Consider the following 27,669-nt stretch of genomic DNA (forward strand, 5'->3'; position numbering starts at 1 on the left):
AGGGCATGTGTGTGAAGGGAGTCTCTGAGGGCTGCTGCTCCTAAGGATTTAATGAGTTGGCTCACTGAGCAAGGCTTCTGATTCAACACAGAGCTTTAGACCTGTACATCAGGGAAATAGTTCCACTGATTGCTATTTTAGCATTTCAATGTGAAATGTACCACATGATAGTGGTAATATCCAGGACTCCCTTGAGAAAGAGGCTGCTGGGGCTTCCCGGTGTCAGAGCAGACTGTGGGAAACGGGAGCAGCCAGCGGCTGGTCAGGTGGGGTTCGGAGTGCTGTGGCCTAGAGGACCCTGGAACCTTCCAGAAAGGGATCCAAGAAGCTATCTAAAGTTTCCTGGGGCTGTGAGCTTTAGCAACTGCCTAGGTGGCACCAGGAGGGCTGTTGTATGACAGCAGAGGTAGGCTGCCAAAAGGCTGATGCCGAGAAGGGAGGCTTTGAAACATGAGTAATAAGCGCTACCTGGTCCCGGTGGCAAACATTTGGAAATGTTCTCAGCATCAGATAGGAGCTAAGTGCGAAAATGAGAGTGCTAACTCCTGAAAAATGGGTGGCGTTTACTCAGGAAAGGATTCTGAGGGGCATAAGACTTGCTCAGAATGGCCTTGCATACACATAACGGAAAAAGCTTTCTCCAGATGTAGAGATAGGGACGGTGCAGAGGAAGATGAACACCCAGATACCCAGAGCAACATCCGCAGACAAAAGAGAAGAGCCAGGAATCGCAGGCATCCGCCTGGTGTTTGCCTAGCTGCATGTGCCCGGCAGCCGTCAACCCTCACTTACCAGCAGGAGGAAGGCAGCCTCCACAGGAGCCTCTCTAAGAGGCTTGAGTTCCATCTAAGGCCACCAACAATGGACATTTTCCCTGTCATTTCTATTTTCAGAGAAAATGACACATTGTGGTGCTTCATGCTGTTCTATTATTGAAATAGTTCTCAATGTAGAAAACAAAGTCTGAGTTAAAACTCCACTAGACTGGGGATATTATCCCCAGCACCTTAGAGATCAAGGCATCCTAAAAGGAAGGTGTTTCATTACCTGGCTTTTTTCCCTGGAGAGAATGAAGATGGGGAAGGCGGAGAGCTGTGACAAGCCAAGCTGGGGCGGGGGACAGCAGAGGTCTGCAGGACACCTGCAGCACATTTCTGTTTTGGAGCTTCACAGGGCTACATCTTTTTAAGGCTCTATTGAGAAATGACCAGCTCCCACCCTCAGGCCAACAGCTGGAGCTGGGCTTTTATTACTGGGAAATAGTGTTGCCTCTGAGTCATTCAAGGTTGGCCTTCCTGGGAACTAAAACAGCCCCCACTCCCACCCCTGCGGAGGATGTAAATGAAGCAGGTCATCTTAGCTGGGAAGTCAGTGCTGTGGGATTACATGGGGGCAGAGAGTGCAGGCAGGGCCCTGAAGAAAGCTGGCACATGTGTAAACGTGTTAGGGGAGCATGTCCATGCATAGAAGACCAAAGACTATGGCACTGAGAGAACCTGGCACCAGCTTCCATGGCACCATGGAAGTGCTAAATACTGTAATAAATTAAAACAGCACTAGAAAAATGTCACGCTTTCAGATGACGATGGGGAGCTAACACTTGAGTACATTTCCTTTTTAACTGGAAAACGCTGGAGTACATAACGTAGGATGTATCACTGCATTACTCAGCACAGAATGAATCCATCACTTGCTGTCCTTCTGATTCCTCACCCAGCTTCCTATTAAATGACATAGCTGGTGGTGGTCCGTGTAGAGGGGAGGCTGGAGCCTCAGTGTGAAGCACAGTTGTTTACAGTCTTCTTGGAAGTAGCTGTTCTCTAGCTGGAGGCTGGGGCCATTTCCACCATGCCCAGGACGGCCCCCACTACAAAGAACCATAAAACTCAAAATGTCTATTGTGCTATTGCTGAGAAACCCTGCTCTTTCAGAAAGACAGAATAGCACTGGAGGAGAAGGGCTTCATGTATTGGACAATGGGGTCCTTATCTTGAATCAAGTCTTAATGAACCTTAGGATTCAGAGAGAAACAGCTTTAATGTGGGGATACTTTCTGCAGGACTCACGGGGGATCCCCAGCACAAAGACTGGTTTGTTAATTTTAGTTAATTTCCAAACAGGCCTGTACATACTATGTTACATACAGATTAGCATTGTGAAGTGCCGTCTGCTGCTGCGCATTGCCGTAAATGAAATGCTTGTAGAGCATATGTAAACAATTAAGTGTGATTTGCAGGCTGGGTTTCCTGTGTTTACTGATTAGTAATAGAAATACTCAGAGAGTGTGTGTATGCCCATCTAGCTAAGCCACTGTCCCAGGCCCGGACAGCATCCCCACCTCGGGGACTGCAGCAAGCTCTCTTCATGTGTGCTTTATTCCTCTCTATGGAACCCCGTAACCACACACCAGCTTCACAGTCAATCCCATGCTCCTGATCACACTCTCCTGCTGCAGTTCCCCAAACAAAAATAACAATCCAAAGGTGTGTACAGTGGCCCATGCCTGTAGTTTCAGCTATGCAGAAGGCTAATGTGGGGAGTTCAAGTAAGTTGTTCTTTGTTGTACTAATGTTGTCCTTTGGCTTGGGCAATATAGAGATGCCCTGTTCTCTTAACACACACACACACACACACACACACACACACACACACAAAGTCAAAAAACACCACAATGTTCTAGATGAGTAGCACCATCTCTGAGCAAATAAAAGTGAAACAGGAGACACCTTACATTTATTTTGTTGTTTTTATTTTTATTTTTTTAGAGATGGAGTCTTGCTCTGTATCCCAGGCTTGAGTGCAGTGGCGCGATCTCGGCTCACTGCAACCTCTGACTCCCAGGTTCAAGCAATTCTCCTGGCTCAGCCTCTGAGTAGCTGGGATTACAGGCACATGCCACCATGCGCAGCTAATTTTTTGTATTTTAGTAGAGACGGGGTTTCACTATGTTGCCCAGGCTGGTCTTGAACTCCTGAGTGGAGGCAATCTGCCCGCCTCGGCCTCCCAAAGTGCTAGGATGACAGGTGTGAGCCACCATACCTGGGGACACCCTACGTATGGTGACTTGTGGGTTACTACGTGCTTTCCATTCCATTGGTTCCTCTCATTCTCATGGATGCATGATGTGATTATTACAACCCTTTCATATGAGAAGAAATGGGCCAGAAAAAGTTGAGAAAGAGAATAAGATGAGTGGGAACAAATACTCAGTATTTTATGCCACACTGAAGAAAACCAGGAGAAAACCCACAGCTGCCTCCAGACGTCTCTAGTCAACATGGAGTTGCTTTTAAAATGTGTAACTGGAGCTATCTTCTTAAAGGCCTACTCAGAGCTGTGTGAGAATGAATTTATCCGTTTAAAGGCTTCCGTTGAGCCACAATACTGAAAATGCTGTGAGTATAGTTCTTGAACTCACCCTCCATCTCACCCTTCTAATTGGTGTGTATACTCTGCACAGATCCTGAACTGAGAGTGTATTAATACTGCTTTCATGAACACTTTATCCAGGAAGTTTCTCCACTTGCTCTAAAATCAAGACAACCCCTGGTTGGGATCCCAGCTCTCTCCTAGCTGGTAAAGAACATTAGGAAAGAACATTCGGTTAAGAACATATGACGTCCCCCAAATAGCTCCAAGGTGCTTCACTTCCTCTAGAGTTCAGGTGCTGCGCTGAGAGGCAGCATATGGCTCCACAGGGTTGGAGGGAGGGGAGCCAGAAGTTCCAAACCTACGCTTAAATCTTGGCTCTGATACTTGTCTCTTGACCTCATTATCATCAATTTCTTTCTGTGTTCATTCATAAGATCAGTTACTGCCAGGTGTATTTAGAAGTTTGGTAAGGGTCTTGCTAGGAATTTCTTTCCATGGGGGACCCAGTGCCCAGGTGGGGTCTGCGGACAATGCGTATATGTTGGTGAGGGAGTGGAGGCAGTTCCAAATACACCCCAGTGTCCAGCATTCACCTTATCCTGTGGATCAAAGCCTGTGTCGTGAATGACACAGCAGTTGTGTCCAAGTAATCTGAGCATGGAGGGTGCAGTGGCAGCAACTCCTATGGGAAAGGCTGGCAGGAAAGGGCAAGATGTCATCCCACGGGTGAAGCATCCCTGAGCTCAAGCCACACTGAGCATCAGAGCCATGATGCCTGCAGCAGGTGTCATCAGCAGCTCTCAGCATCACAACCCAGCACAGGACAGGTCCACAAGGAAGTGTACGTAGGTGAGAAGGTGGATGCCCTGGAGCAGCTGGGCCACCTCAGGAAAATGTCCATGCAGAGCCGGGGGGAGTGTAGTGCATTCCTGCAGAGCAGATGACTATGAACTGCTGGGAGATGTGGACAGTGGCACAGTGTGGGACTCAGGAGTCTGGGCGTGACTCTACGGTGATACCCTGCACAAATCACTTCTCTGTGCTTCAGAGATCCCAGCTGTGATGGAGCTTGGGGTCCGTATTCTGATCAAGCTCTCTCGGGTCTGAGGGCTGGACTCAAGGGACCAGAGAAACTGGGGTCTCCTTAAGATGCCAAGACATTTCAGAAGGAGCTGGAACCGGGAGGACAGCCCACACACCAGGCCCGGGTGGGAGGGGCCTTGCCACACTGCGTTAGAATTTAAGGTCCCAGAAACTTCTGCTCCTTTTCTAGGCTATCATTTTTCCCCCCTATGTTTTAAGTGTAGATCTTTTTCTCATGTTCTGAGATTGTGATTTTAGCTTGATAACCTGATTTTAATCTTCTAGGTCAGATCTTGCATCCTCTTTACTTTATTTCTCCCTTAGATTCTGATTTCTGAGTTTCCTCAGTCTGGCAAGTAGACCTTAATTTCCTTTACAAGATGATCCTCTGTGACTAACAGCTGGCCCCCAGTCTGGGGCCTCATCTCCAGTGGAAGCTCAGGAGGAAAAGTTGGGATGACATCTTGGATTTCAGAAGAGAATATTTTCTCAGCACGCCATGGGTGGGAGGAGTGGATTGATGGTAGATGGAGTGACCTCAGACCACAACAGTGACCTCCTGCCACAAGGCAGCATGCCAGGGCTTGGCAGAGCACATTTCGGTCTGGCTTGTTTCCCTATCGCTTTTCAAGATCAAATTTTCTTTAAATTTTCTATCCTCTTGGAAGTGTATGCTACTCCGAGTCAGCAAATTTTCTTTTACAAACAAACCTGTTGCTTCTGTAAAATGCAGCCATCTTCTCCTAACCTCTACGGATGGAACATCAGCTAGGATCTGCCTCATCACCGTTCACATATTTGAAGACAGCCATCAAGCCATCTCATAGCTTTGCAGTCAGTGAAACTATTTTGACTTCCCATTAAAACATACCGTTATATCTGGATGGCTTTCTTCAGTGGGAGACACAGTTCTTCCAAGAAGGTATCTCTCAAACCTTAAATCTAAAAAAATTAGTGTTTTCTTGTTGCATCCATGTGAACCCATTCCATCTCCATAACATATCGAAGTTTTATTTACAGACAATTTACATAAAGGTAGCTTGTTGCTCACTTGCATATGGCATCTCATTTAAGATAATTTTCATGTACTAATTCTCCCTAATTTTGCATGCATATATTTTTCTTTCTTGAGGACTATCCATCAAATCTGTGTCACTTTTGTAAAGTCAAGATATTTCCCCCAAAAATCAGTCAAGTGAAGCGTTTTTGTTTGGTTTGGTTTTTCGGTTTTTTAGACAGAGTCTTGCTCTGTTGCCAGGCTGGAGTGCAGGGGTGCAATCTTGGTTCACTGAGAGATTCACCACCTGGTTTCAACTGATTTTCCTGCCTCAGCCTCACGAGTAGCTGGGACTATAGGCACACGCCACCATGCCCAGCTAACTTTTGTATTTTTAGTAGTTTTACCGTGTTGGCTAGGATGGTCTTGATCTCTCAACTTCATGATCTCGATTTGGCTTCTCAAAGTGCTGGGATTACAGGCGTGAGCCACCATGCCCAGCCTGAGGCAGCATATCTTTAAGACCTACCTGGGGAGTCAGAGTTCACCATCACCTGATGTCCTTTAATATTAACTATGTAACAATGACTTGTTTGGTCTCCTACAGTACACCTAAGGGCATACTCCTCATTTTAAAATTATACAACCATAGAGCACATATGCAAACACACACAATTTGAGCCATTCTTACTTTGCACATGAATATAATCATACTAAGTAAAAGATTAGCAAATTGAATCCATCATTGTATAAAAATAATAATATATCACGACCAAGTAGAGTTTATCTCAGAATTGTAGGGTGTTTCAACTTGAGGAAATATGCTAATGTAACACAACATTAACAGATTAAAGGAGAATAATATCATCTGATTTATGTCCCCCCAATTCTATACAAATTCAGCATCCTTTCTTGATAAAGCATTAGCAAGCTAGGAAAAGAAGGAAACTCCCTGCATGTATAAAGTGGCTTCATAGAAACCTAAACCAAACCCCATTTTAAAAATTAATTTTAAGTTCCATGGCGCATGTGTAGGATGTGTAGGTTTGTTATATAGGTAAACGTGTGTAATGCTGCCAAACCCCATTTTCAATGCTAAAATATTAGACTTATTCCCATTAATGCCTGAATTAAGCCGAGGATGCTGTGGTAGGCAGAATAATGGCTCTCAAAGATGCTCATGTCCTAATCCCTGAAACCTGTGAGTAGATTACCTTACAAGGCAAAAGGAATTCTGTAGATGTGATTAAGTTGAGGATCTTAAAATGAGGAGGTTATCTGGGTGGGTCCAATGTTATCAACAAGAGTGTGAACGATGAAGGCAGCACCCTGTGTTCAAATCAGAGAGATTTGAAGATGCACCACTGCCGGCTTCGAAGATCAAAGGGGCCACAGGAATGTAAGCAGCCTCTAGAAAAGGAACAAATTCTCCCCTCAGAGCCTCCAGAAGGAGCACAGCCTTGAAGACACCATGACTGTAGCCTGCTGAAATCCATTTAGGACCCCTGACCTCTGGGACTAAAATATACTGAATGTATACTGCTTTCAATCACCAAGTGTGTTGTAATTTGTTATAGCAGCAGTGCAGTGCTGATACAGATGCCAACCTGTAATGTTCAGCCAGTCCACTAAATAAAAGAGTGGAGTTATAAACATTGGGAAAAAAAGTCAAAACTGTCACAATTTTTAGATATGTCCCTTCTTTCCACCAGAAAATCAGATAATTAATTAAAATATTATGTTAATAACAGAGTTCAGTAGAAGTGCCCAGAATGCAATAAATCTTAAAAAATAACTTCCTGTACACTGAAAGTAACCAATTGGAAAATGTGACAGAAGAAATGGTTCTGTTCACAATCACAACAAAACTATAAAATACCTAGAAATAACCTCATTAAGAAATTTACAAAATGGTAAAATGTTACCAAAGAACATTAAAAAAACTGAACGATCAGAAAGATACACCATATTACTAAATAATGTTCACTTTGTTTTCTGAAATTAATCTGTATCTTAAATACAGTCTCACTCAAAATTCCAATGGAGATTTAAAACTTTACCTGAAAAGAAAATGAGCAAGACTAGCATGCCAAAACAAAACTATAAAAGACAAGAAGAAAGTAAAGACAGGAGGACTTGGCTTCTCAGATGTCAGAGCAATGTATCACTCCAGTATCACTTAGTACATCTGGGACTAAGCTTGATGATTGTTGCAGGTCTAGCAGAAGACTCCTCTATGGGATTCATAAAACCCTAAGAGCGGGCTCCTTATTAAACTGTAAGCAGAGAACAGCATTTGAGAAGGGTTTCTTAGGATCTTGCACTTGAAATCACAAAATGACTCTTCAGATATTCGTAGCACCTGGGAAGAAGAATGAAATAGCAAGCTATTTTGTTAGATCAATTTGAAATGTTTTATAAACTTCATATTACAAATATTATTTCAGTTAATACCTAAGACATTTCCAAAGGCTTTTTCAGTCTTGTTCTTTGTGTAAGTTGTTCAGATGTTCCTGATCCAGGCGTTTCTTGCTTGGCCCACTTCATTTCTTTTACTTTAATTAAACGCCATGCTTACCAGCTGCTTTTTAAAACTTTGTTTTGACGGGATTTCCTTTGTTTCAAATAGTTTCTCATACTCGATGTCAGATAGATAGATAGATAGATAGATAGATAGATATTCATCCACAATTTCAGGCTCATAACTCCTAAAACCTGTGTAGCAGTGCTGGGGCACTTCAAGCCTTAGAAGCAGGTCTCACAAAACAGAATCTCTCTCTGACCTTCTCCTGTTCTCCTTTCACCTGGCCAAGGCAAAACTTGAATCTGACTGTGGGTCATTAGACCCTTATTGCAGAAAGGGTTCTTCCTGTTCCATATTGTGGAGAAAGGAATGCAGCACAGAGAGACCAAGAAGACTCTGAGCACACAGGCCTTGCTAGGTTTACATAATGCCCTTTCTGACCCATCACATTTCTATACAGTTGTCCAAGCTTCAATCATGGACAACCAGTGATGCTCTATAAAAGGCCCATAAAACACAGTTCCCGGAGCTTCTGGAGAGCTGAACATGTGGAGGTAGATTGGAAGGTGAAGAAGAATTCATCCACATGTCTGGAGAGTGGTGCACTCCAACTTCACAGGGATGGAAGCTCCCGTGCTCAGGACCTTTCCAGACCTGGCCCTATGCATCTCTTCATCTGGCTGTTTATTTGTATCCTTTAAAATGTCCTTCATAATCAACCAGTAAACGTGTTTCCCTGGGATCTGTAAGCTGCTCTGGCAAATTAATTGACCCCAAAGAGGGAATCACGGCACCCCTGTAGAAGTCAGTCGGTCAGAAGTTCGGGAAGCCCAGACGTGTAGGCCTCCACCTTCAAGCTGTGGGATCTGACACCCTCTCTGGGTAGTGACAGAAGTGAACTGGGAGACACTTAGCTAGTGTCCACTGCAGAGCTACTTTCTTACAGGGAGAAATCCCAACATATTCTGGGGCCACAGAAGTCTTCTGTGATGATGATGGTTGTTGTTTTTGTGTGAGAACAGAGGAAAAACATGGTTTGAGAGTTTTTCCCTAAACAGTATCTATAAAAATTATGTGTAAAGTTTGTTTGAGCTCTGCAGACTATTTTTTTTCCAAGTCAAACTATTTATGGAACCCTCGCCATAAATAGTTTAAATAGAAATCCCAGCTGTGGGTTGAAGAGCGGTGGAGCCGTGCCAGGCTCCAGCCTCCCCGCCCACAGCCTCCCCTCCAACCTGCTCCCCAGGCACATCCAACCAGGTCAGAACTTCATGGACTTCACACCATGGGCTTAGGGCGGGATGTAAAAGAAGTTGCCTTTTGTAAGTGAAAAAACTGAAATGAAAGCGTCTCGGAGGATCTTTCTATGTCGTGGAATCTCTCAGTGAAGTGAACCAGTCCCAAATAATCAAGTATTTCCCTAGAATACTGAGAGGATTCTCCCCAGAGTTATCTCATCACCATGTCTGCAGCAAGCAGAGTTGACATCGAGTATGAGAAACTATTTGAAACAAAGGAAATCCCGTCAAAACAAAGTTTTAAAAAGCAGCTGGTAAGCATGGCGTTTAATTAAAGTAAAAGAAATGAAGTGGGCCAAGCAAGAAACGCCTGGATCAGGAACATCTGAACAACTTACACAAAGAACAAGACTGAAAAAGCCTTTGGAAATGTCTTAGTTATTAACTGAAATAATATTTGTAATATGAAGTTTATAAAACATTTCAAATTGATCTAACAAAATAGCTTGCTATTTCATTCTTCTTCCCAGGTGCTACGAATATCTGAAGAGTCATTTTGTGATTTCAAGTGCAAGATCCTAAGAAACCCTTCTCAAATGCTGTTCTCTGCTTACAGTTTAATAAGGAGCCCGCTCTTAGGGTGCACATCGTAATGTTTTATGAATCCCACAGAGGAGTCTTCTGCTAGACCTGCAACAATCATCAAGCTTAGTCCCAGATGGCCACAAAGAGAATGCCTTGAGTCCAGTGTGAGATTGGGTCAGGGAGAACGGGGAGAGACTGAAGGCCAGCCAGCTCCTTCCCAGAAGATTGGCCTAAAACAGGCATTAACATGAGACTTTAAGGGTCAGGCTCTTGGCATGTCTCACCTGTAAAAGAGATCATGAAATTCTGAGATGTGGGAGTTGAAAGAATAATTGATGTCACCAATTCTAACTACCTCTGGTTCCTGCCTGTCCCTCTTGGTGACTCCAGTCCCTAAGGTGACTCTGGATGCTCGGAGGCATCCAGAGGGAAATGGAAAGTGCTGCTAGCCACAACGCTTTACCCTTTATCAATTCACAACTCTTACTTGATGATACCTCCCAGCCACTTGCCACCAGAGTAGACTCACAGCTGTCCCTTTCAAGAAGGACATTCAGAAACACAGTCAACAAATCTACCTGGGCTTGTTTACCTGACACCCCAGAACTCTGAAGGTTGCTAAACAAATAGACAGGTGGGTTTTGCCCTTAATGAGTTTAAAATCCAACCTAACCACACAAAACTCACTCAATTCAATATCAAAAGAACCCCTTCCGCAGTGCATTGTCAATAATATAATACAGACACAATGAAGCAAGTCCAAACAGAAGAAAACCCAGAGGGGCAGGCTAAGGAGAGGCACCCTTTCTCCTCCAAGCTCTCTAGGTTTGTGTGGTTCTCAAGCTTGGCTGCACACTGAATTCACCTTGGGAGCTTTTGAAACTTGGGATCTGTGGTTCCACCACAGAGGTGCTGATGGAATTGATTAAATATCCTGGGCATCAGAATATTTAAAAGCCTGACAGGAGATCTTAATGTGCACATGGGGTTGAGAACCGCTCATCAAGGTGATTCCAGTCAGCAGGTGGAGTTCAGGGCCCCAGCCCATAGTGCTAAACACCAAAAAAGCAGCTGGTAAGCATGGCATTTAGTTAAAGAAAAAGAAATAAAGCAGACCAAGCAAGAAACGCCTGGATCAGGAACATCTGAACAAGTTACACAAAGAACAAGACTGAAAAAGCCTTTGAAAATGGCTTAGATATGAACTGAAATAATATTTGTAATTTGAAGTTTATAAAACACTTCAAATTGATCCAACAAAAGAACTTGTTATTTTAATCATCTACCCAGGTGCTATGAAAGCAGACATCTGTGCATTGGCCACTGATTTGGGTGATTTGAGGGTGGCTGATGAAATTCATAAGAGCAGTTTGGCATGAGTACTGTTTCCTTGGTGGACGACATCACCTGAGTGACACAGGGTACCCAAGAGCCAGAAGAGTTGAATTTTGTTTTCGTTCTTTAAAAGAGAGACGTGAGCTATTTACCTACTTAGAGGAGAGATCCAGCAAAGAAAGGGTTTGAAAAACAGAAGTGGCATCCAATTAATTGGGCACTCACTGTCTGGGCACTCAGGAGACACGGTGAAGTAGGGTGTGGACTAGAGCTCAGATGTGAAGATTTTCATTTATCAAGACAATTAGGGGAAGGGAACTAACATTGATTGAGCGCCAACTCTGTTAGGTACTGCACTAGACACTTCATAGGTGTGATTTCGTTGAATCTTCCCAGCAAATCTGCAAGGACCTACAGAAGGTCCTACACCCAGAATCCCTGAGTCTTGATTGTTCCATGTGAATGATATTTCTAAATTGAATACTCCAAAAGATCAGTGATCAAAAAAATGTTCTTGCAGGCCCAACATAATTTATATGAAAAGAACTATCTGAAAGTAGTGTAAGATGTCCAGCTTCAAAATAAAGAAAATGATTGACAAAATCCGTCAAACATGTAAAAGTGGGTGCCTGTACCTAAGAGACTGCAACTGCTCCCCCAGGTACCTGATGGCCATATTGTGAGCGGCGGTCCCCAGAGCTCTCCTCCCCAGGGTGCACAGGGCGAAGGACAGAGTCACCAAGGGAGAGTCCTCATCACTGTCCAGGGTCTTTGAAGGCTGAAAGAGCAAGAAGTTAACTCAGCTTTCACACAAGTTCCAATGTGTACCAACACAGAACCATAAATGTAGAGTGACAGTAGGCTTTGTAAGTCAACCACGTGGTCATCAGTCCCCTCTAAGATGACCCCACAGACAGGGAACTCTCAGCTCCCCGAAGGAGTTTCTCCTGTGGTTGGACATGGGAAAAAAAATAAAAGTGGAAAAGTTATTTTAGGAGAGAAAAAGGCCTACAACATGGACTGATGACCTGCTTTTCTGGGATTTGAAATATGGCACTTCAGGTCATAAAACTGGGCAGAAATTACAGTAAATGGGTGTGCCCACCTTAACACTCTCCAATGCAAAGGAGGGGCATGGTCTAGCAGGGAGAGAAAAATAGCATGGATCCAATGTGAAGGAGAGTCCTCTGTTCTCCCTGTAACAAGGAGCCCTGTGGGTTGACTCGTTGGCTGTAAGTCCACAATCAACAACTAAATTAATCTTTCAGCTCGGGCATAGTGGCTCATACCTGTAATCCCAGCACTTTGGGAAGCCAAGGTGGGAGAATCACTTGAGCCCAGGAGTTCAAGACCATCCTGGGCAACACAGCAAAACCCCATAAAAAAGTTTTTAAAAATTAGCCAGGCATGGTGGTACGTGCTTCAAGTCCCAGCTACTAGGGAGGTTAAGACAGGAGGATCACTCGATCCCAGGAGTTTGAAGCTGCAGTGAGCTATGATTGTTCCACTGCAGTCCAGCTTGGGGAGAGTGAGACTCTGGCTCTTAAAAAAAATTTGTCTGAAGTCAGATTTTTTAAGAAGGGGAGGAGGATGGAGAGTGGGGGGATGGAGAGAAAATTTAAAGTCAAAATATCTTTTGCAAGAAAAATAAAATAATTTCATGAACCAACTGAGGAAAGGACAGAGCCATTATGGAGCAATAGCTGATAACGTCCATCAGTTCTTTGTATATCTCAACTGTTAAAGAGGCCTGGCATGAATTAAGATTATTAGCACACCTTCTTCGTGGTTGGTTTGGACAAAGCAGATTCTGCCACCTGCTGCTTCTGCCACGTGTTTCTAATCACCCATAAGAAATTTGCAGACATTGGCTAGTGTGCTGGTTTGTTTTTTTCTGCCTAGCATATGCCACATAGTACATCAGCTGCTGAGGAAGTTGTTTCTAACTTGCACCCACATTTTCCAACAACGACCCATGGACTCAGCTTTTCAAATCCTAAGAAGCAACGTAAACCTGCTCCCTTCATTTGCTCCCTCCCCCTTCTGCTCCTTCCCTGCCCCTTCTCCTCTTTTTATAAACTGTCATAATTCTTGATTACATTTCTAAGAGGCAGGATTCACTTCCAGGGAAGTCTTCTCAGCACATAAGCAATAGCAGCACAGACACACAAAATAACGATGACAGAAGTTAAGTTGGACCATCTGATTGCTAAATAGAGTTTTCATGTCCATGATTCAATATGTTCAGTAAATCCCCCTGATTCCAGCACAGAGAAGCTGCAAATGTTTAAAAGCTATAATAGAGGCTTAAAACTGCACTGGCCCTGACCACTGCATAAAGGGATATATACCTTCAAGTCTCCTTCACTGGAGACATGGTATATTGATTCTCCTATTTAATTTGGCTTACCTTCAATAAACATTTATCCAAATAGTGCTTCTCGTTTCTATCCTCTGTGTTGTAAGTCTACCATAGAATATCAGAAAGAGATGGACATGATAATGTTCTTTATTAAACTTGCATTCCATGCCCCAGCGCCCACCTCCCTGACCTACCTCTTGTCTCTTCCGAGCACAGTGTTGAATCCATTCTAGATAAACATTGCAGAAGCTAGCTCGTGTGATCCCCTGGAGACATGGGACATAGTCGTCATCAGTGTTAATGTTGAATATTGCAAGGTCACGCTCAATGTAATGCCACTTGGCAAAGGGCTGCAGGGACTTCAGAAGTGATTCGTTTTTGATCCAGGAGAAGAGTTTGGGAGACGTTACCATATAGTATATTATACTCTGCAGAGAAAAAGCAAGATTTTGAGCCTTTACAGCTATTCTAAGGCCAGGAAGAATTTATTTATTTATTTAATCGTAGACAGTAAAAGCTCAGGGAAGTAAGAGACATGAAATCCCGACATGTGGGATCATTTGTATTTTCTGCTGGGTGTAATGCACAGAACTCATTTCAGACATTCTAAAATGTCCTCTCTTAAGGGTTATCATAGGGAAGAGGGAAGTGAGAAGAACGTAATGCTAACAGAATGTAACGGAACAGAATTTCTGTGATGAGGAAGAATGACAGTCAGCCCCGTCCTCTCTGAGAGAAGCACGCAAAAGCATCCTTGGCTGGGGTTGCTGCAGGCTTTGGTGGGTCCTAGGCTAGGCTGATTCAACCCAGGTTGATTGGGGTAGACCCTCCTCCAGAGCCCTATCCAAAGAGTATTTAATGAGCAAAAACAACAGGGTTTTGAGTTTGTTTGTTTGTTTTTTCAGACAGCAGTGTCTCTCTCTGACACCCAGGCTGAAGTGCAGTGGTACAGTCATGGCTCACTGAAGCCTTGAACTACTGAGCTCAAGTGATATTCCCGCCTCAGCCTCCGGAGCAACTAGGACTACAGGTACAAGCCACCATGCCTGGCTAATTTTTTAGTTTTTATTTTTGTAGAGATAGGGTCCTGCTGCCCAGTCTGGTCTTGTCCTGGGCTCAATCATCCTCCTGCCTCAGCCTCCCAAAGTGCTAGGATTACAGGTGTGATCCACTGTGCCCAGCCAAAACAACACAGTTCTTATGGAAAGTATGGACCATGTGAAATTGTTGTAACCTTCACACACTTAATCCTGAGTGCCCAGACAGTGGACATCTGTGATACGCTCACAAGGAACCCATGTTTCCTTCTTAATCAGACACCGGACTTACGAGTCCTGCTTGGGGAAAATGCCTCCCTTGGGCTTGATTATTCTGAGTAACACCTTTGTGGAAAGCCATTTTGTAGTTTTTGAATGAATTCCTCCTTCAAAAAGGTTAGCACCTGGCCTCAAGAAATAAAAATGTGACAGAGGAAATGAAAATCCAAGGCTGATAGGCTTAGATCAGGGTGTGCTGCCGCAGAGTCACTGCCAGCATCACCGCAGTTCCATTATAGCTGAAAAACGCAAGTGGTGTTGGGGGCCGTTGAGGCTGAGGGGCACCCCTGGAACGAGGCTGTACCTCTCATTGTGAAATCATGAGAGGCTAGGGGGCTCGCAGTGTTTGATGCAAGGAGGCAGGCATGTGTGCTCCTGTTTCTGATGCTCTTCTCTGTTTATAAAAAAACATTCTTTTTGGTGAGAAAGCAGAAAGAAATGAATATCGGGTGGATGGAAACAAAGTGTTCAGTGACTGAGCCTGTAAGTGCAGTGGGCTGAGAAACCCTTTTCCAGGGGAGCTCCCACCCTCCCTCTCTGGCTCCTTCCTCCCTCTGGCTGGGAAATGAAACTCAGGTTACTGAGATATCTGGTTTCAAGGTTTTTTGGTTTTTTTTTTAGTAATTTAGCAGGTGAAGAGACAGTCTCTGATTTCCACTAAACAATTGCAAACGCATGACTTAGGCTTTCTGCTGTGAGGACTAAGGATGGCCTGGACTTTGGGGAGGTTCGTCCATAGTTCATGGCTTATGGTCTTCCTTCTTTTGGGCACATCTTCTATTAGACTCCACAGTCCACCTGTCCCAAAAATGAGGAAGTAGAAAAATGAAATCTGCAATCACTAGAATTCAGTAGCGTGCCTGTTCTCCCATCCTCTGTAACCCTGCACCCCACGATAACCATGCCAGCCTCAAGAAATCTCCTCAATATAAAGAGGAAGGAAGAGAGTGAGTGATGGAAGAAGAGGTCAAGGAAGCTGAAAGCAAAGGCGGGAAAGAAAGGCATGCTAATGATGTCCCCATTGCATGTCTGTTCTGAGGTTTAGAATGAGATAACGTACATGAGGAACTTAGCACAGGGCCTGGCCCGCTGACATGTGTGCAAGTGGGAAAAAAAGTCATGTCTTTGACATCTGTGACTTACCTACCCAGCAAGCAGGATGAGCGTAGGGCTCACAGGGAAGGCAGACAGTGGTAGCAGTAGCAGCAGCCCAGGAGAGGTTGAGGCAGAGGGGCGAGGGAACGGGATGGCATTAGGAGACAGGAGACCTGCTGTGTCTGCGGTGGTCACCACAGTGCACATCTCATAGTCACAAATGTGAACTTTGAATCTGGAAGGTTCTCTCTGGTCTCCTTGCTGGCTGGATCATTTACAGACAGTTTAAGTCGTCAGCCCAAAGTTGCAAGCAAAAGAAAGTAATGAAGCCCATGCCCATGGGCACTGCTTCTCGGCTGAGCATTGCGAAGGGAAAAAAGAAATTTGCTCTCTCCAAACATCTAGCTCTAGTGAACATCTGGTCTAGTTTTCCCCCAATATGGCCTAATCACATACCAGGTAAGAATAACAAACAAAGATTGAAAGACAAAAGTTTATGTTTTCATTCATTGCTAGGGAGGAATTAAAACAACCCCATAGCCGATGAGGTCAGAATAGTTAATGAGGACTTTGAACCCCAGAGGTTAGCACTTCCTCCTGTTGTCTGGCAAAACCCTACAGTGCTGACTTCAGAACAGAACCCAGCTTGATGCTCAGCTTTCTAAATCACAGCACCAACCCTTCTCACCGGGAGAAAACAGAACCACCCCACTTTTTGCAAGTCATACCCTATCTCCATTCCATTTAGGCAGAACTTCTGTCATGGAGACAGTCAATGAACACTGTAAAATCCTTCAGAATCTGTCAGGTTGAAGTGGATACAACACTAAGTAAAACTGATAAGTTGGGGTAGTGACTATGAATGGATGGGGTAACCTGGTCCGTGTTAAAAGCTGCACCCCTCCTGAATAAATTCATGATATCTGGCTCCTCTAGCAGGGATCCTCCTGGTTCCTCATTTCAATTGTAGATCAGCATATTCTTTCAGACAACTCATTCTAGGAAGCAGGGCCTGGCAGGCAGACCAACCTGATGGGTTGTTTGCTCCTCATTCTGCAAGGCCAGTGATAAGCGCATCTCCTTTCTAAAAGAGCTGCTCAGAAACAATGGCAGCCGGAGCACCAGGCCACACAGAAAGCAGCAGATTCCTTGACTGCTAAGAGCATTTTAAACACTAATAAATTGAAGAGAGCTGGAGGAGACACGAGGGAAAACCTCAAGTCGCCACAAAGGAAATGATTTCAAATATATTCATAGAGGGTGGGGGAACTAACCCAGTTTATTAGGAGATTTAAAAAATTCCCTTTGTAGTAAAGGAATTATTTCAAATTTTCTTCCTTTTCACTTTGCCTTTCCACTAAGAAAATAATAAAGGGAATGGACTGAACTCTTGAAACCTTAAGTAATTCAGAGCTACAAAGGCAACTTTGTTTACCTAGCAACGGTGCCAAAGAAGAAAATAATCTTTTTTTCACCCCCAAAATGCTGTTTCTTCTGTTTTAATAACCACTTAGCCCTCCTGAAATTTCCCTAACTAGCTGCACCGGGGAATGAGTGCAAGTTCCGAGCCACCCCTTGCTGAAGGTCAGGAAAACACTGAATGCTGTATTTGGAGGCAGCCTTGCAGGATAGGCCTGATGGTGCCAAGGTGAATGAGGCACGGGAGCACTATGAGGCCCCATCTCTCCAAAAATCTCAGCCCCATCCTGAGTGTTGACTTGGAGTTAAGAAAATTCTTGTTTCTGTGGGCACAGTTATGTCTGTAGTAGCTCCAAAGTCTAGTTGTATATCAAATCACTTAGGAAACTTATTAAACAATGTAAGTCCTTGGGTCCCACCCTAGGCCCATGGAATTCAAATGTGTAATTATCTAGCTCACGGGGGAGGAGGGGAGTCTGCTCTAGGTTTGCCCTGGCTCTGCTTGTGAGAGGTGCCATGCTAGGTAGCACACCTGTGCCCTGCCCGCCTCTCCTAGCCCAGCTGCAACGGCCATTCTGTCTTCACTCTCCTTTCTTAAAAAACAGAGTGAAGGATGTTGTTTTCCCATAAGCCAACTATTACCCAGCAGGTTCTGGGGGGCCTTCCTGAGCCCTCTTCCATTTGGACATGATCCTGGATTTGTCAAATGGCAAATTGTCATCTTAGAAATTATCTAGGGGACTGGGAGGCACATTTCCAGCAGTCAGGAGAAAAGAATGGTGAGTATCAACTACCAGTCCAAGGAAAGAAGGCATCAAAAGCTGGTCCAGTCATGGAATCCCCAAGGCCTCTATAAAAACCAACAGGGTTAGGCCAGGGAGGATGGTCCCAGACAGGGCATCTCACTCTCACTGCTCCTCCCTTCTTTCCTACTCATGGTGATCTGCTGGCCCCATGGTGAGGGGTCAGGTCTGTCCACACGTCTGGCTCATGGAAAGGCAGGGATGTGGCTCAGTGTTGAGCCCCACTCCCACCACTCATGCCTGCAGCAGGCCACCAAACCCTTGCCTGAATTAGGATCTCTTTTCTCCAGACTGTATGACCCAGACTCCAAACCTATGTTCCCTGGAACCTTTGTTCATTCAGTACAAAAAAACCAGATTGGGCCATGTGATATGTAAGTTCTCAAGCAGAGCTCTGAGGATCCAAAGAGGACTCAGGTGTGGCTGCTCTGTTTAGGGAATTGGCATAAAGTGAAGCATGAAAGGCTGCAGGGGAGGTGACTGCCAGGCATGGCCCCGTGTAAGCCAGCTGGTGAGGAAGAGCTGTTGGAACCGAGGTTGGAAGAGAAGCTGTGGGCATGTGGGAGGGAGATGAGAGTCCCTGCAGGAGGAGGGAGCAGTGTGCAAGTGTGTAGGTCAGGGAGCACAGGTAGTATGTGCACAGTGTGTACACGAAACAGTGAGAGATGGGGGAAGGGGAGTGGGAAACACAGCCAGCAGCAGCAGTGGAGGTCTCTTGGTAGCAGATGAAAGAGTCTAGCCTAATTCTTGAGGCAACAGGGAGATGTCATCTCCAGGGCTTATCTACCTGGCTGTCTAGACCCACATGACTGGTACTCACTGTTCCCTTCTAGCCTGTGATTCGTGGGCCTGTGAGTCTTCTTGCTGAGTCAGCCCCTGGATCTAGCTCTTTCTGCAACCACCCTGTCCTGCCTCCTGAAAACTAAAGGAAATACTCAAGGGGCACTTTCCTTGTCGAGGGATATAACAGAGATGGCTGGTTACCATTTATCATCTGTTTTCTCCTTCTTCCATGAACATATGATTTCATTCTGGGCTCATGGCTGCCCAAAATACACTTTCCAGACCGTCTTCCAGGTGGCATGTGACAATGTTCTGGCTGATGGGATACAGCAGGAAGATATTGTGGCAACAACCTAGAACCTCTTTAACGGGCAGCTGCTGCTTACCCTTGATCTTCATTTTCTGTGTCCTTTCCTCTATCCCTTTAAGCCTGTAACTTAAATCGTGGAACTCAAATTCTGGAAGCGACCATACCAACCATCATCAAAGCCCGAGAGAAATAAACTTCTAACATGTATGCCACTCTTATTTCATGGCCCACTGCCAAATCTAACACAACTGGTATATCAAGTTTGCCTGGAGTTTAGAAATAGAAGATAGGTTATAACTCCCTGATTTGCTTCCCAAATCTTCCCCAATTTCAGTTGGACACAACATGTATAGTTCTGTATGAAATCTGAATATAATGTTTTGCATCTCTAGCACACACAAAGGTGGTGAGCACAAACTGCTAAAACTATTGTAAATATTCTGCCAGAGGAAAGGGTTTTGCAAATATTTTGTGTTGCAGTCACCTAAAGGGATGAGATCTAACAGTTATTTACCCTTCTGACTTTCACAGACCGTCTTCTATTTCCTTTTAGCTTCAGCAGCTATTAAGGATGTCAGGAATCTTCAATAACTATTCCAAACTTTTTTTTTTTTTTTTTTTTGAGACAGGGTCTTGCTCTGTCACCCAGGCTGGAGTGCAGTGGTACAATCACAGCTCACTGCATCCTTAAATTCCTGGGCTCAAGCAATTCTCCTGCCTCAGCCTCCTGAGAAGCTGGGACTACAGGTATGCACCCCATATCTAGCTAATTTTTAGATATTTTTATAGAGATGGGGTCTTGCTACGTTGCCTAGGTTGGTCTTAAACTCCTAGGCTTAAACAATCCTTCTGCCTTGACCTCCCAAAGCTCTGGGATTACAGGCACGAGCCACCATGCCTGGCTTTATTTCAAATTTCTCAATGTTCTTTGCTTGTTAGCTAGTTAAAACTTTAGGTGCCATGTTATCTTTTCGTTCTGGGTTTCCTCATTTCTGCTGGACCACCTGCCTCAGCACGCTGGCAGGGAGCTTTGTGGTCTCTGATGAATCATGAACTCTTTTATTCACTCATGTAAAGCAAAGCCCTCTAGAATTTTTCCAAAAGCAATGGTTCCCCAGATGGCTGGGTTTCCAATTCAGAAGCCAAGCTTCCTCTTTTTGAACAGCATTAAAATATGACCTTTCTGTGGGCCATCCAGGACTTCCACCATGCCAAGTCACCCCAAGTCTCCTGCATAAGACCCACGGAGAAGATTCCCTCCACCACACAGCCCTCGCCTGCCCCTTCCCCTTTCAGAAAACAGCTCAGCCCTGCTGAGCAAGACACATCCTCAGTCAAGTCCTACACTTGTTTTCCAGGAGACTCACTCCAAACTGCCATGATTTCTGAGGTTGGATACAGATTGGGCAGACATAGGCACTGAGAAACTGAAACAGTATGTGACTGGTCTCCATGTGAACCATAGGAGAAAAGGCTGTCACAACCAATTCTGACTGGATGATTTAGCTACATTTTGAGTGCTCCTTATGAGCTTAAAATACAATTCTGGTTCTCAAGTGGACCCTCTGCAGAGCACCTAATTTGACACTTATAACTCAAACATGGAGGCTTAGTAATATTTCTAGGATATCTAAATTTGTCATCATCATCAGGACAAGCAAATCAAGCTGTGGTAGAAGGGACAAAGAAGACCTAGGGAAGAAAACGGTCTGCCTATCGGTGCCTACGCTTAGCATATGACCCAGGGCACAAACCTCAGGTTAAAGCAAAGCCCTCTAGGATTTTTCCAAAAGTAATGGTTCCCCAGAGGGCTGGGTTTCCAATTCAGAAGCCAAGGATGAGAGGCTTCAAAATGCAGCTTTCAGCAGAGCGCTTTCGGAGCTTCCTGTGCCATCCTAGCATTCTGTCCTAGACAGGTGTTTGGAAAACAGAGCAATACCTTGATGTAGTAGCGGATGAGGATCCTTCGGAGGTCAAACACTTGCAGCATGGTGGCCGCGTTGTTGTCCAGGATGCTGTAGCCCTCCAGGATGTACTGGGTCCGCGTGATTTCCCAGGTGAGCCAGCGGAGGTGAAAGGCAGCATTACAGGACAGCAGGTGGGGCAAGTGGCCCGGTTTGCAGCAGCAGCAGCCTCTGTCTTCCTCGTCGCCCTCCATGATGGCTTCCACCTCTCTCTGCTGGCAGTAGGTTCCTGGCAGAGCACAAACACGATGGAGGTTTGATGAGAAGACATGCTAGAATGTTCGCTTCAATGGATTTCCCCATGCCTTCATCAGAGGGGAAGAGGCTGAAGGGAGTTGAGGAATCCGGAAATTCGTTCTCAAATAAGTCCCCAAAAGAAGTCACAATTCTCATAATCATGAACTCTTTTATTCACTCACATTCATTCTGAGTCTCTGTAGAACATATACTTAAACTATTTAAAAATGTTTATGGAGGCCGGGCGCGGTGGCTTAAGCCTGTAATCCCAGCACTTTGGGAGGCCGAGGCGGGTGGATCACGAGGTCAAGAGATCGAGACCATCCTGGTCAACATGGTGAAACCCCGTCTCTACCAAAAATACAAAAAATTAGCTGGGCATGGTGGCGCGTGCCTGTAATCCCAGCTACTCAGGAGGCTGAGGCAGGAGAATTGCCTGAACCCAGGAGGCGGAGGTTGCGGTGAGCCGAGATCGCGCCATTGCACTCCAGCCTGGGTAACAAGAGCGAAACTCCCTCTCATAAAAAAAAAAAAAAATGTTTATGGAGACATGAGCTAAATGTCAGTGCAGAAGAACATCATTTCAGTGGGAGGGAGTAGTCGACAAACAGGTTTTGAAAAAGGTAATACAAACGACTTGACTTTAGTCCATTTATTTAGCTGGTCCAAGCTTGATTCCTCATCTGCAAAACAGGCTAATGTAAGGATGAAATCAAATGGCATATGCAAAGTGATTAGTCACTACGAAAAAAAAAATGGTAGTTGTTCCAATAACTTTTATTAGATTGTGAGCTAAGGGCAGTGCCTGGCATGTAGAAATTCAGTAAACACACAAATAATTAAACAAACAGATGAACTAGTGAATAAGTTAATGTATTCACCAAATACTGAGTGCACCCAATGCACTGTGAATACAGCAATGAAAAAAATACGTAAAATCCCTGTCCTTGTATAACTTATCTGATCTTAACTTAAACTGATAAAAGTTTAGGTTAAAGATGACAAACAAATAATAAAGCAAAAAAGGCCTAGAATGACAGGATGGGAATAGCTATTTTAAATAAGGGATCGGAGAAGTCCTCCCTGGGATGTCTGAGTAGAGAACTGAAGGAGGTCGGGGGGAACTTAGTGCAGATGACTGAGAGGAGGGTATTCCAGGCAGACAGAAGACCAAGCCCAAGGCCTTGGGGTGGGAACATGCTTATTGTATGTTCCCAGAGTGGCAAGAAAGTCTATAGCGGAGTGCACAAGTGGGAAACTAGTAGATGAAGCAGAGAGGCAGTTAGGGGCAGATCCTACTTAGAATGAGTTAGAGGAACACTTGGATGGCTTTAGCTTAAAAGAAATGTGGTCTGACTTATGTCTTAGGAGGACCATTCTGGCTTGCTGCCCAGAAAAAGTACTGTTGAGGGAACAAGAGTGGGAGCCAGGGCATCAATTGTGAAGCTGTTAGTTAACCCAGATGGGAGGGAATGACGGCTTTGACCTGGGTGGTTGGAGGAAGTGGTGAGAAATGATTAGATTCTAGATATATATCTGAAAGCAATCAGATGAGATTTGTTGACGAATTTAGATATGGGATATTGAAAAGATGAGAAAAGAGTGATGCTAAGGTTCCTGTCCTAAGCAGGATGAAGAAAGAAATTACTGTTTACAGAGGAGAGGAAGATTGCAGGAGGGCCAGCCTTTGGGTGGGAGTGGAGGGAAGATCAGGGATTTACTCTTACATATGTTAAGTTTTAAGTGCCTAATATATCAAAATGGAGATGTCGGGGAGGCAGCTGGCTTAAGGAATCTGGAGCTCAGGGGACAAACCCTGGCTAGAGATTTATAAAATCTAGAAGAATTTTTAGCATGTAGGGGCTATTTCAAATAACCTACATGCTAATAAGAGAGTGTACAGAGCATGGAGACGAGGTCTGAGAAGTAAAATCTGAACACTGTAACATTTAAAGCTTGGGCAGCTGAAAGATCCCAATAAAGTGATGGAGCAGAAATGGCAAGTGAGTCAGAAAGAAAACCAGGAAGTCCCAAAAGACAAGTGAAAAAAGAGTTTAAAGGAAGAGGGAACGTCAGTTATGTCAAATGATGCTTACAAGTTAAATTACATGAAGAATGAACTGTTAGATTTGGCAATATGGAGGTGTACGGTGATCTTTGCAAGAGAGGCTATGGTGGAAAGGTCGGGGAGGGGTGGTATGATGAGAGTGAACTCAAGAAATAATGGGAGGGGAAAAAGCAGAGACAGTGAATGTAGACAACAATTTCTAGAAGATTAAACAATCTTTTTGACTTGACTATCTTTCTTGGCACCTTCTGCACAGGCTAGGATCTCCTGTATGCTGCTGACTAGAAGTGGTGAAATTTGGCATCCTTGATTTTTCCAGAGAAGCATCACTTGGTTTCATTAATTTTCCTCTATTGCTTTTCTATTTTCTACAGAAACCATAGACATCCAACACTTATCTTTAATTTTTTTCTTCCTTTTGCTTGCTTTGGATTTACCTTCATCAGTTTTTTCTAGTATTGAGTGGAAACTGATGTCAGGGGTCACTAACTTTTTTTCTGTAAAGGGCCAGAGAGTAAATATTTGAAGCTTTGTGGGCCACATATGGTCTCTGGTGCAGCTGCCTCTCTTCCTCCTCCTCCTCCTTCTTTTTCTCTTTCCCTTTCCCTTCCCCTCTTCCTTTTAAAAATGTAAAAGCCATTCTAAACTCATGAACCCTAGTTTGCCGAACCCTGGCTTACATCTCAATTTTAAACCTTTCTTTGCTTATATAAACCTTTACGGCTGTACATTTTTCTCTATGCATTGCTTTAGTGGCATCCCACACATTTTTTATATGCTGTTTTGTTTTCATTCTGCTCTGTTCTTTTGTGATTAACTTAGTTGTATCTTTTTTGACTCATGAGTTTAGAAATGTGTTGTTATCTTTCAAATATTTGGGAATTTTTATGATATAAATTTTTGTAAGTTTCAAGTTGAATTCCAGCATTACTGGAGAATGAACATTTATTATTTCAGTCTCTTAAAATTTATTGAGAGTTATTTGATGGCTTAGCATATGGCCTATTTTGGTGAATGTTTCAAGTGCACTTGAAAACATCTGTATTCTGCTGTTGCTACATGAAGCGTTCTGTAAATGTCAATTAGTTTAAAGTGGTTGACGTATCATTTAAATATTCTAGATACTAATGTTTTTGCATACATTTTCTATCATTTACAGAAGATATAGTGTTGATGTGTTCAACTATAATTGTGGATTTTTCTGTTTTTACTTTAAATTCAGTTTTTGCTTCTTGTAGTTATTATTAGGTGTATGCACATTTAGGACCACTATGTCTTCTTAATGAATTAAGTCTTTGGTTATTATGAAATATCTTTCTTCAATGTGGTCATACAACTCATCTTGAAGTCTGATATTAATAAAGCTAATCTAGGTTTCCTATAATTAGTGTTTGCAAGGAATCTAATTTTCTGTCTTTTTATTTTAAATAGCATGAAACAAAATAGGTTTGAGAGTTCTTTGGACTCTCCAGATCTTTACAGTTAAAACATCTCTTGTACACAGCATATTAGTTAGGACTTGCTTTTTTATCTAGTCTGATGATCTCTAATTTTTAATTATAGTGATTAATCCATTTACATGTAATGTGGTTATATGACTGGGTGAAAGTTGACTATTTTGCTAACTGTTTTTATTTACCCAACATTTTAAATTTGCATTCTTTCTAGTCATTCTTTTTTAATCAAGCAACTTTTGGTATTTCTTTTTTATATGTTAGAATACTCAATCAGCTTTTTAGCCATATCTCTTTAATTTTTGCAGTTTCTCTAAGAATTATAATGTGTGTGTTTTATCACAATCTACTATGAATTAATTTCTTTCTTTTTTTTTTTTTTTTTTTTTTTTTTTTTGAGACGGAGTTTCGCTCTTGTTACCCAGGCTGGAGTGCAATGGCGCGATCTCGGCTCACTGCAACCTCCGCCTCCTGGGTTCAGGCAATTCTCCTGCCTCAGCCTCCTGAGTAGCTGGGATTACAGGCATGCGCCACCATGCCCAGCTAATTTTTTGTATTTTTAGTACAGACGGGGTTTCACCATGTTGACCAGGATGGTCTCGATCTCCTGACCTCATGATCCACCCTCCTTGGCCTCACAAAGTGCTGGGATTACAGGCTTGAGCCACTGCGCCCGGCCCTATGAATTAATTTCATACGCATCCTCCAATGATGTAAAATATTACAATGAAATATTTTTCCTGTCATGTTATTTGTGTTATTGTCATTTTACTTCAACATATAATTTTAACTCAATGATACATTGTCATCATTTTTTGTTTAAACAATCAATTCTAAAAGATTTTAAAAACAAAAATATCTTTGCTCACATATTTGCCATTTCTCACAATCTTCATTCTTTCATGTAGAATCAATTTTTCCTCTAATGTTGTTTTTTAGCCTGAAGAACTCCTTTCGGTGTTTCCTATGATGCATGTCAGTTGGTAATCATCTTAGCTTTTTTAAATCTGAAAATATTTTAATTTTATCTTTATTCTTGAAGAGTATTTTTCCTAGATGTAGAATTACGAGTTGACAGTTCTTTGTTTTTGATTTTTCTTTATGAACTTAAAAATATTATTCCATTGTTTTCTGGCTTGCATTTTCCTGAGAAGGAGATAATTCACACTGTTGATTATCTCTATATAATGTGTTTTTAAACTCTCTCATGATCTTGGTAAGATGACAATTAAAAATTTCACATGTGCTTATAATTGTTCCTTATCTTTAATTTTCAGAAATTTGAATATTATATGTTTAGGTTTGATTTTCTTTGTGTTTGTCTTGCTTGGGATGTGTTGAGCTCCTGGGATCTATGGACTGATATTTTTCATCAATTAAACAAATTTTGGATAATATGTTCTTAGTTGCTTTTCCACCCCTATTTCTCATTTCTCCATTTAGGACTCCAATTACACATACATTAGAATAATTGCTATTGTACCACAAGATATTGGGTTTCTGTAAGTTTTCTTTAGCCTTTTCATTATTTGCATCAGACTGGATGGTCTCTATACCCTCTCTACTTACATTCTCCATAAGTTCATTCATTATGATCATTTTTACCTGTTGGAAACTTTTCCTATTAATTCTAAAATCTTTGAGTGTGTTTCTATTTATAGTTTCATTTTCCTGGTTATGAGTCATTTTTTTCTGCTTCTCTGCATATTTAAAAACTCTTATTTTATGCTAGATATCACTGATATTATAATCCTGGCAGTGTGGATTCTTCTTTTTTTTTTTTTTTTTTTTAAAGAGCTATGTTCTGTCAGTTAATTTATTTGCCCATCAGGTTATCAGCTTGATCCTTTTAAAGCTTGTTTTAAATCTTTGGCTGGGAAGGTCCAGAGTAGTCCTTATTCTAGAGTGGTAATATCTCTAATTCTAAAGGCTGGTTGTTTGGGGATCTCAACTGAATTCCTAAGACGTTCAGCAAGGTCTCCTCACTGGCTATTTGGAGCTTCTACATTTCTCAGCACTGTGTAGACTACATAATCTCTATTTATATCTTGTCACTCCAGTTACCATTCTCTGTCAGGCTATGCCTACACAAAAGCAGGTTAATATCCATCTAATCATGAAAGGGGTTCTCCATGCAGATTTCTGCAGCTCCTCTGTGCAATTCATTCCGGTCTGGTCTCTGATCTATAAAGTCCAGATACTTCAGCAGCCCATGACTCAGATTCTGTCCCTCTGGTTCAATAAGACCACAGTGCTTTGTTTGGGCTCCACCTTCTTGTACTACAGACAAGAAAGCACCCCTAGGCAGAAAGTGGAGGCAATTATGAAGCTCACTTTGTGTATTTCCTTTCTCTGAATGATCAGAGTCTTGCACTGCCTGTTGTCCAATATCCGAACATTGATTAACATAATTTTTCAGTTTTATAATTATTCATGGTAGTAAGGATATTTCAGTACTGTTTACTCAGTCATGGCCAGAAGAATGTCTTTGAAGCTTTCTATTTGTCTTTGGAGACTTAATTGAAACACAAAACATTTCACCTCACCCACTCCCACCCCTATTCTTTATTCACTTTTTCTGGGATCTCATATCATTATTCACAGTGTCTGGTACTTAGAAGGTGCTAACAAAGTTGTTGATGCAATGACTGAACAGACAAATAAAAAGTTCTTATCCAGATCTCTACATGAGCAGGCACCAACTGAGGAACTCCGTGGCAGTAT

General features: G+C 43.0%; 1 protein-coding gene across 1 annotated transcript in view; it reads right to left on the reverse strand.

The window, feature by feature from the left end:
* PCNX2 (pecanex 2) overlaps positions 1–27,669 on the reverse strand; it is a 291,889-nt gene that overhangs the window by 19,947 nt on the left and 244,273 nt on the right. Inside the window, exons 26-28 of the mRNA XM_010351533.3 lie at positions 21,162–21,415; positions 13,691–13,924; positions 11,800–11,912 (exon numbers count right to left, since the gene is read on the reverse strand). Coding sequence (XP_010349835.3) covers positions 11,800–11,912; positions 13,691–13,924; positions 21,162–21,415 — 601 coding nt within the window. The remainder of the gene's footprint in view (positions 1–11,799; positions 11,913–13,690; positions 13,925–21,161; positions 21,416–27,669) is intronic.

The sequence above is a fragment of the Saimiri boliviensis genome, chromosome 14 (assembly GCF_048565385.1).
Source record: "Saimiri boliviensis isolate mSaiBol1 chromosome 14, mSaiBol1.pri, whole genome shotgun sequence".
NCBI lineage: Eukaryota > Metazoa > Chordata > Mammalia > Primates > Cebidae > Saimiri > Saimiri boliviensis.